Genomic DNA, 10,000 nt, shown 5'->3' on the forward strand with positions numbered 1-10,000 from the left:
AGAGTCACACACATCAGGGGCTGCTGTAAGTTGGGGAGGAGGCCACGCCTCCTCTCTTTCTCATGAGAATCTTTTATTTGCCCCAACTGAAGGGTGGGCACGGGGTGTTAAATAAGAACTGGAATAGGCGGGGACACTGTACAGAGGGGCCCAGGAAGGGGGCTGGTGGGTGGGCAGCAGTTCAGTGCACCTGAGGCTGGGGATGTCCGTGGCAGAGCCCTCCTGGTGGCTCAGGAGGGGGACCCAGCTTCTCTGCTTCCTGTTCCACCGACTGGCTCCCGTATGCACTGTCCTCCTTCACCTCTGCTGGGGGAGTGGACACGGGGAAGAGCATAGGGAAGAGTCAAGGCCTCAGGCCTCCCACTCTCCAAGCCCAGATCCACCTTTCAGGTAGGGCCCCTTTACCTGTGCTAGGCAGCTTTTCTCGGGTCTCAGGACCCCTCAGGAGCCTCACTCCCTCCTCCAGGCCCATGTCAGACAGGGCATCCAGCAGGCCCGCCAAGTCCCCACCAGCCAGCTGAGAAGAAGGAAGCAGCATGAGACTTGAGTTATGGTTAGGGTGTGGTGTCCCCAAAGAAGCACCAGAGATCTGAGACTGGGGCATGGAGCACGGGACGGGGACTGACTGACCTTGTAACTGCGTAGGAGACTGCCACTGGGTGAGGCCGTCTTTCGATACGTGTCCACCAGACTGCGTAGACCCAGCCGTTCTGCCAGCTCTGCCCAGCTGCCCTGGGCTCCTGGCCCGTCTAGCAGATGCTCCAGGTTCTGTAGGACTGTATCCTCAAGTGGCATCTCTGGCCCTGAAGGGGACACACACATAATATGTTAGTTACTCCCCGGAGATGGGCAAAAACACAGCTGAATGCCACCTTTCTCACATGGTAACCTGATAAGGCAGGAAGGGCCACTGGGGGCAATGGACGGAGAACAGGGATGGAGAAAGGGAGACCTCCTGGAGTGGCCCTGAAGGAGAAGAGACCTCTGTGAGCAGGGGTCTGGGGTCTGGCAATGGGTGGGGAGATCTCACCTGCAGGGCTAGGTGGGGTCAGGGGGGGCGCCATGGTGTCCTGAGCAGCATTTAGCAGCAAGGTCTTCACCTGGGGAGACAGCCTCAGCCTTGACTACCTCCCATCACAGTCCTTAAGCCCAGGTACCAAATACTCAGGACCCATCTATAAGCCCAGATGCCCCATCCCCTGGTACTTCTAGTCCCAGGCTGGCCTCACCTTGCTGCTGCGAGTGAGGTCAAGAGGTGTGTGGCCCCGAAAGCTGCCTCGGGTGTCCCTCTCAGGGCCCTCAGAATCTGAGTCACTACCAGAGGTGGGGGGCGAAGGCAGTGGGCACAGGGGCTCCTCGTTCTCTGCATGGATGTCGGCACCTGAGTAAGGGGATAGTCGTGGAGAGGTACGACAGGAGCCCACATTAAGGATGCAAAGTGGGGGGACTGGCAGGCACCCCTTTCCTTCCCCCCCAGCCCTGTTCATATGCCCCTGAGAGTGAGACTGACCAGCCTTCAGAAGGAGGCGGGTGAGGGTCGGGGATCCCAGTCCAGCTGCCAGGTGTAGGGGCGTGTTTCCCGCAAAGGTACGGGCATTCACGTTGGCCCGGAGCTGTGGGGTGCAAAGGAGTGGTTGATCACAGCACCGACTGATTGGCTGTCCCTCCGCCACACCCTCCCCGTCCCTAGTCCCTCCACACCCTTGGCTCCATGCCTTCCACAATCCTCAGTCCCACCTTGGTGACCAGATGGGTGACCAACCCCAGCTCCTCCATTTCTGTGGCTAGATGCAGGGCTGTTCGGCCCCCCTGCCGCTCTGCAGCCTCCACTTCAGCCCCGTTGTCCACCAGCAGATCCAGGCACTCGGGGCTTCGGGCACGGACCGCCAAGTGTACTGGGTACAGCCCTAGTGACACAGGATGCTCAGCCTGCAGTTGTGCCCCCAATGTGACCCCTTGACCATCTGACCTCGATGCCTCATGTCCACTACAGGCACTCACCAGGTACCCTCCCTGGTCCCCACCCTTGCCCGCTGGTCCAGGTGATGAACTCACCTTCAAAGTCTGGCACGTGCAACAGTTGGGGCATGCTGGGAACCCCACTCCGCAGCAGGGTGCGCAGCAGGTCGGGGGCACTGGCACGTGCCCGGAGTGCCAGGTGCACGGCTGAGTCTCCATGCCGATCCAGCAGTGCTGGATCTGCGCCCACCTGCAGCAGGAAGCTCACCACGCTGGTCTGCCCGGTGATCACTGCCAGATGCAGGGGCGTCTGGGGAGGCAGGCAGAATGAGCCATGCCTGCTCCTGGCCTAGACCCACCTGACTTCCAACCCCTACCCCCTCACCAATAGATGCCCCTCACCTGGTGCAGGTGGTTGGTGAGATTAACAACGCCGAGGTGCGGGGCGTGGTAGATGACGTGGGCTATTTGCTCAATGACGCTGGTCTGCCCGTGGATGATGGCCAAATGCAGCGGCCTGGGGGTTGGAGAGTGAGACTCTGGCCTAGCAAGCCCAGCAACTCAGCATCCTTCACTCTCAAAACCCCGCCACCTCCACAGTCTCTCTCCCTCGGCCCTGTCTAGCCCAGACATCTCCAAGGACATCGCTGCACCTGAACTTAATACTTCCGAACACCTTTTGCGCTAAGTACGTTCTATTACTGTGCCCCTTTAAAATTGAAGTGTGCAGAGATTAAGTATCTTGGACAGAACTAGAGCATAGCGAGGCCAGGCTTGAAACCGGGTCTGTACAGCTCCAGAGCCCTGGCTCTTTTTAAGTCCCTTTCCCGCCCCGCACCCCAAGACCTTCCACCCGCGCCGAGCCCAGGACCCCGCCCGTCCGCCCTCGCTCCCACCTACGTGTCTCCGTTCTCGTCCTGCGCGGTCAGCAGGTGGCGCTGTCCCGCCAGCAGCGCGCGCGCGTCTGCCGTGACGCCGTAGTCGAGCAAGGCTCGGGCGCTGCGCTGCGCCAGGCCGAACAGGCGCGCGTTGTATTCCCGGGCTGGGGGCGACAGGGGGTGTGGGCGTGGGCTAGGTCCCCACCCGCAGCATCCCGACTGCCCGGATTCCCGAGGCCATACCTCGATGCAGCAGCTCCGGGGCCTGCTGTTCGCGCTGGAGGGTCCCGGAGGGGGCGCTCGGCTCTGCTGCTTCCTCCCCAGCATCCACGCTAGGCGCCTCGGAGGCCATCTGCGCCCCGCCCCCGCCTCCCGGGTAGCAGCCCATTGGGGCCGCACCGGACTGGTAGGGGCTGTAGGCCAAGGAGGAGGAGAAAAAGCCGAGGCTGCCACCTGTGGACACAGGCAGGACTGTGGGGAGGGGGCACCAGGAGGACTCTTCCAGATTTCTTCCCCCACAACTTTTCTCCCCTTTACCCCTCCCTCATCCATTCCCCTTCCTGCCACCAGCACTCACCTCCTCCTCCAGCTCCTCCATAACCCCCAGCCGAGCCCCCAGAGCCTCCACCCATGTGGGAGCCACCCCCAAAGGGCTGGGAGAAGGTGGGCAAGGCTTTCCTCCGTTTCCGCTGCACCTCCTCCTTGTCTGGGGGGGAGAGGCAAATGAGATGTTAAAACCCCAACTCACGCCTTGCCTCAAGAGCCCTGTCCCATGTTTGGTAATGGCCTTTCCCCTGAAAGCCCTCAGGCTGGCTCCTAGGGTCACCTCTTCCTGGGACCTTCCCTACTCCTGATTTGACTCATGGGTCCCCTGGTCTAGTTCTTGGGACCCTCCAGCCAAGCCCCCACCCTCCAGCCCCCCTGGGATCTTCAGCCCAGCTCCACCTTCCACCAGAGGATAATAGGTGAACTGTTTGGAGTCAGAGACATCCCCCCCACGCTTGCGTTTCAGTTGCAGGAACACGGTTACAGGACGCTCAATCTTCATCTTGTGATAGGGAGGTGTCCGGAACACAATGGCATACTAGGGGGAAGGAGAACATAAGGTGTATTAAGGGCTTGGCCTAGTTTGGGCCCAGGCCCAGCCCTGGCCCTAGGGTACCTGTTTGTGAACATCTGTGGGAGAGAAGTCCCCGAAGGCCTGCCATCCATTCTCATCATCCTCGTAGAACCGAACCTCAATGTCATCTACAGGGGAAATTGAAGTTTGGCCACAGCTCCTAGTAGAATCTCCAGGGCCATTTGTCCTGAAGCTGTCCCGGTCCCCAAGCTTGATACCCAACATCCCTAGCTCCCAGCCTAGGCTCCAGCCTCACCTTTCTGCACCTTGTCACAAAGCAGATAAACCTCATCTCCACCCCGCACAGAGCCAGCTGTCTTGTCCATTCGAGAAATCTTCAGGTTTGAGGCTCCAGGAGACTCTATGGAGATGGGATATCAATTACTTGAGAGGATATAATAGCCATGGTCCCAATTATGGAACCAGGGGCTTTGTATTATCTGAACAACCCCAAGAGGTACAGGAACTGCTAGTATCTTCATTTACTCAAGATGGAAGCCACACTCAGAGAGGGGAAATGACTTGCTCAAGATCACTCAGCTCATACATGGTGGGGCCAAGTTCAAACCCAGGCCTATCTGACTCTACAGTTCAGGGTTGCCCTCCATGCTCCCTCTGGCACCCAGGCCCCAGGTGATCAGGATACTCACTGCTGTCATGGATGGGCTGAGAGATAACTGGCTTCAGGGGCAGAGAGAAGGAGCCATCACTGGCTCGAAGGAAGGCAGAAAAGCGCAGCCGCACAATGCTCAGATCCATCACCTTCTTTAGTTCCTTGGCCTCCTGCTCCAGCTCCCGACGCTCAGCCTCTGGGCAGCGGGCACACATGTGACCCCTGGACTCCTCCTCCTTCTCTACTCCTTCCATGACCACCTCCCATGACTCCCTCCATCTCCTCCATACCTGTAAGGCCCTGGGGCCTGGAGCGAAGCCGCTGTCTCTGAAGTTTTTGTATCATAATCTCCATCATGTTCTTCTTGGTCACATGCAGGACACCAAGGTTGTTAAATCTGGGGAGGGGAGGGGAGGAGTCAGAGGCCTTGCAGGCAGTTCTTTCCTCCTGAGGCACCCTCCCCACTGCCAGGGCTCAGCTCAGCCCTACTTCCTCTAGGAAGCTTTTCTAGTTTTCACTTGGGGCCTTGGGTTCTAGGGCCAACCAGGGTCTCTCCCCTTGGTCAGATGCTAAGCTCACAGAGGTGGGCTGGGGCCTAGAACTGGCAAGCAATGAGGGGGCACACCAGTGGGGACCAGGGGTAGGGGGCACCTACTGGGCAGTCATGTCCTTGGGCCCCACAGACACTGCGCAGACCCCCAGCTCCGAGCATTGCTTGCCCACCAAACTGTGGGCGTGAGCACGAGGCGGGTCACTGTGTGTTACCAGGTCCACCTCGATCTTGGCCGGTCCCTCGTAGTTACAGATCTGTGAGGGGTGAGGGCTGTCAGTAATGCCCATGAACACACTGTCCACTAGCCCACCCTCCAGCACTATTCTGGCTCACCTTGACAGTGGGATAAGTCTTCCGACCCTTCTCGCTGGAGGCACCTGGCAGTCCTCCGTGGGAAGGGCCTTCACAGCCATATCGAAATCGGAAGCCTCGCTGAAGGTGCCAGGGCACAGTGACATTGTGACCAGGAGAGACACCACCCCCCCATCCCCCCCAGCCAGCAGTGACCATAATGACTGGATGTGTGTATCCTGAATCACAACCACACCACTGTGATCATCAGCAGCTAACCATCCCAACCCGAAGTGGGTCTGTGTCAGTTACCCTCCCTGTGGCCACCCAGCTGCAACTACCCCACTCGCCTCCAAAGCTGAAGTCATCCCACACTATCCCTTCCACTCGCTCACCTGCTTAGGCTGTTCCACGATCACCAGGTAGGGGCCATCAGCTGGGGACAGAGGGGCCTTGCTGAGCCAGGATCTCTGAGCCCATTCCCAAGGCAGAGGGCACATGCTCCTCCCTTCCCCTCCCTCCAAGACAAGGGGAGGTCAGGGGACTTACTAACCTGTCTCTGGGGCTGGCTCCTTGGGCTGCACAATGGACGGGTTGAATTTGAAATCGTCATATTCAATGATGCCATCCAGACCCTGGTTTGGAGACAGACTGGGGTGGCAGCTGATTCTGAGCCACCCCCAGAGCCCTCCACCTCTCAGCTCTGTAAGCCCTCAGTAATGACTCCCTTTCCTCCCCAGGCCCATATGAAAGCTCCTACTGTAAGCAGTTTGTAGACAGACTGACTGACAGGCAGGGTGAGATAATCTGAGGACATTACAGGTGTCGGGGAGTAGATGGCACTCCGAAAGACGGGCAGACAAGCAGACAGGCACAGGGGGGGCAGACGGCCGGCTTTGGGGCCAGGCGGCGTGACTCACTGGGTCGTAGCAACTGTCCATGTCTCTGGGCTAGGCCCGGCTCTGTCCGGTGGCTTCGGCGGGTCCTGTTCCCCAGAGTTTCAGGCGCCCGCCTTAGGTGGGGAGGAGTGGCGGGGGTAGGGAGAGACAGATCAGGACGGGAGTTGGGGGAAGAGGGGGGCCCAAATTTGGGGGAGGGTCCGATCTCCTCCAGCTACCCGTCCGGGTGTGGCGGGCAAGCTCCGGTGGAGGGCGAAATCTGGAGCTGGGCTGGGCCGGGCCGGGGAAGGGGCAGGAAAGTTAGAACAGCTTAGGAAAGTCCCGAAAATACCAGGGGGAGGCGGGGCCGGAGGGGGCGGGCCTGGAAATGACGCCACTGGCCGCGCCCCCGAGGCGGGAGGGGCGCGAGGTCTTCTCGCTGGCCTGCGGGCGCCCGCAGCATCTCTACAAGCAGAGGAGCGGCCAGACCCAGAGAAGGCCCCGCGGGGTTGGGGGCCACCTTCTCCCTCCAGAGCAGGCGCCAGGGACTGGAGGGTCTTTCAAGGCCGGGGGAGGCTACTAGTCCGGGGCCAGGCCCTCCTCCCGTCCCCTTCCCCTCCCCCGTCCTGGAGCAACCTCGGGATTTTCTACTCCGAGAGAGGCCACGGCTGATTCACCCCGGGGGGTTTTGGGGGGATATTCCTACTGTAAGAAGGCCTCCTCCCCGAAGGCCTGTAGGCGGGGGCTCTTCCCAGTCGGGGGCCCCGGGGTTCTGCCCCGAGAACCGGTCTCTGGGGCCACGGGGCGGCGGGAGGAAAGGTGTCTCCTCCTTGGGATGGGTTCCTCTATTCCCTCTCCCCGAAACATCTGTACAGCCGTTGATTCCCACACCGCACCTGCTTTGGGGGCCCACGCCCCCCGCCCCAGTCCCATAGCCGTGTGTAATGCATGTATGTGTCTGCATCACAGGTGTACAAGTGTGTTTCGGCCCATGTGCTTGTGTGTGCATGGTGTGAACATGCGTGTACAGGTGAGCGTCCTTAAACTAATCAGTGTGGACACATGTCTGAGCATGTATGTAAGGGCACAGGTGAACATATCTTTGAGTTTCTGCGTGAAGGGTATGGGTCCAGGCACCTGTGCACGGGTGAGTGTGTTTTGCGTGTGCATGTGTGTGCGAGTCTGAGTGCATGGACGACCCTGTGCACCCGCCGGCATATGTGTAGATGTACGTACGGCCCGCGTCTTTGTACAGGGATATTGATGTGTATCCGCGTGTCTTGTTCGTGTGCGTGCTCTCTGGAGTGTGCAGATGCCGCTCTTAAGCTCTGGGGCTCGGTCAGCTAAGGGCCTTCCTCCTGCCCTTCCCGGCGTCCCGCCACCCAGGGATCTGAACCCAGCCACTCACCGCGGCGGCGTCTCCGGTTCCGGATTATCTCCCTGCCCGACCCACCTCGGACGGGTCGCGACACCTCTCCAACCACCAGGACTCCAGCCGGGAAAGCCCCTTTTCGGCCCCCGGGAGGGGGGAATTCCCGTGACGTTTCCGTGCGTCACTCGCCGTGCCCTTTTTTATTGGCTGAAAGTTTAAGTCCCGGACTCGCGCAACCAATCAGGAGTGACTCAGGCAGCCCCTTAGAGGAGAAATATTCGCGCAGCGCGGGAAGCAGAAGTGAGAATGATTCTCAGTTAGGCGCTGGCTCTGGCCTGGGGACCAGTCCGCTGCGGGATCCGCTGACCGAGTGCCATTTCCCAGTCGAAGGACCCGGCTCCAGTCTCCTCACCCACCCAGGCCTGTCCTAGCCGGCTGGCAGCCCCCGCTGCTGCTCGGCTTTATGGTGCGCCTAATGCTTGGCCACTTCTGAAGCCGGGGAACCCCAAGGGGAAGCTGGTTTGCCTCAGCCCTCTGGTCCCCCGCCCGGAGCGGGGCCCCGCTGCCGGGAAGACTTAGGGGAAGAGGAAGGAAGTTGATCTTGCAATCGGTTCCAGAGTGCCATCTGGTGGCCCCTCTGGAGCCGCGAGGAGACTCCGTAATCCTCTCTTAATCAGTCTTCCCTGGAAGAGACAATCTGTACCTAAAACTGGTTCTATAAATGGCAGGTTAACAGCTGGCCAGACTTTCAGACCTGAACTCAGGTCTGCGCCGCGTAAGGGAAATGAGTTGTTTATTTGGGAGACTCAGGCCTTGCTCATCGATCACGGAGATTTGGAATATTAGAATGGAAAAGGCATCCAAAGTTAATAGTTCAAACTTCCTCCGATGTAGGAAATTGCCTTTTATACAGTTTCCAATGTCCGCTTCGACCTTTCTAGTGGCAGCAAGGTCAGTACAGAGTTTCACAAAGTACTGAACTCCGAGGCTGGACATTTCTGGTTGGTAGAATTTCTTTTTAGGAGGTGCCATGAGTAATCTCCATTCTTGGAGGCGTCCTCCCTTCGGCTCACGGAGGTAGAACACAGGCTGTTGTTTCAGATCTTTCCTGCAACTTGCCCCTGACCTTAATAATGGAATTACAGGCCTGCAGTAGCTCTACATAAAGGGAGACTATTATGGCCCTTGATTTGGGCTATTTTCTGTCACTTCCCCCTCTTCATGTTGCCTGCAAATGGAATGTGCCAGATACTGTGTTAAGATACTTTAGTATAAATTCTTATTCTTCCTCCCAGCAGCACTAGGAGGTAAATATTACCTTTACTGATAAAGAAATTAAGGCTCAGAGAGGTGAAGTAACACAACCAAATACACAGCTAGAAAGGGACAGAGTGAGAATCAAACCCAGTCTCTTAACTCTAGGACAAAGCTCTTTCCCCTAAATTTGTATAAAACAAAGAAGGCCTTTCCACCACACTGTGGGCCTCCAAATAATTTGTCAGAATCCAGGGATATTGTCTACTACATTCCGCTGGTAAATCAGACCCATAACCGTTAAATTAAAATGGAATGAGGTTAGATTGGTATACTACAACTTAGTGAACCTGTGCTAGTTACCATTGATTACAACTGTCCTTTCAAAGTGCTCATAAATCAACAGCTGAAATTGGCATGAACACTTCTAGTCTCCAAAATGTCTCTAAAAGCAACCCTAGGGGTTGAGCTATTCTTTTTTATTTAATTAATTAATTAATTAATTTATTGGCTGCGTTGGGTCTTCCGTTGCTGCACGCGGGCTTTCTCTAGTTGCAGTGAGCGGGGGCTACTCTTCGCTGCGGTGCGAGGGCTTCTCATTGCAGTGGCTTCTCTTGTTGCGGAACACAGGTTCTAGGCACGCAGGCTTCAGTAGTTGTGGCACATGGGCTTCAGTAGTTGTGGCTCACGGGCTCAAGAGCGCAGGCTCAGTAGTTGTGGCACACGGGCTTAGTTGCTCCGCGGCATGTGGGATCTTTCCGGACCAGGGCTCGAACCCATGTCCCCTGCATTGGCAGGCGGATTCTTAACCACTGTGCCACCAGGGAAGCCCAAGGGGTTGAGCTATTCTAATTATAAGATTCTGAGCTGTAATTTCTATTTATTTATTTATTTGTTTGTTTATTTTTGGCTGCATTGGGTCTTCGTTGCTGCACACAGCCTTTCTCTATTTGCAGCGAGCAGGGGCTACTCTTCGTTGCAGTGCGCAGGCTTCTCATTGCAGTGGCTTCTCTTGTGGAGCATGGGCTCTAGGTGCACAGGCTTCAGTAGTTGTGGCTTGCGGGCTGTAGAGCACAGGCTCA

At 57.6% G+C, this 10,000-nt stretch overlaps 1 protein-coding gene across 3 annotated transcripts; it reads right to left on the reverse strand.

Moving 5' to 3' along the window:
* Window positions 1-21: 21 nt before the first annotated feature.
* On the reverse strand, window positions 22-8,199 carry NFKB2 (nuclear factor kappa B subunit 2). 3 transcript variants are annotated; one of them, XM_082425123.1, is made up of 23 exons: window positions 7,701-8,199; window positions 6,335-6,426; window positions 5,968-6,049; window positions 5,810-5,850; window positions 5,457-5,555; window positions 5,226-5,377; window positions 4,861-4,967; window positions 4,608-4,766; window positions 4,214-4,318; window positions 4,000-4,085; window positions 3,783-3,921; window positions 3,415-3,543; window positions 3,081-3,290; window positions 2,860-3,001; window positions 2,362-2,476; window positions 2,056-2,269; window positions 1,738-1,907; window positions 1,511-1,613; window positions 1,230-1,381; window positions 1,031-1,100; window positions 631-803; window positions 406-517; window positions 22-306 (listed from the first exon to the last, which is right to left on the reverse strand). In XM_082425123.1, exons 2-23 carry the CDS (start codon window positions 6,353-6,355, stop codon window positions 182-184), a joined length of 2,706 nt encoding a protein of 901 aa, XP_082281249.1. In that variant the 5' UTR covers window positions 6,356-6,426; window positions 7,701-8,199; the 3' UTR covers window positions 22-181. The 3 variants fall into 3 exon arrangements, 2 of the variants coding, with proteins under 2 accessions (XP_082281249.1, XP_082281250.1); XM_082425124.1 differs by lacking the exon at window positions 7,701-8,199 and having other exon boundaries at window positions 22-303; window positions 6,335-6,641; XR_014253461.1 differs by lacking the exons at window positions 22-306; window positions 1,031-1,100; window positions 7,701-8,199 and having other exon boundaries at window positions 6,335-6,644.
* Between the last annotated feature and the right edge of the window lie 1,801 nt (window positions 8,200-10,000).

Source organism: Balaenoptera physalus, assembly GCF_965194825.1.
Source record: "Balaenoptera physalus genome assembly, chromosome: 14".
Taxonomy (NCBI): domain Eukaryota; kingdom Metazoa; phylum Chordata; class Mammalia; order Artiodactyla; family Balaenopteridae; genus Balaenoptera; species Balaenoptera physalus.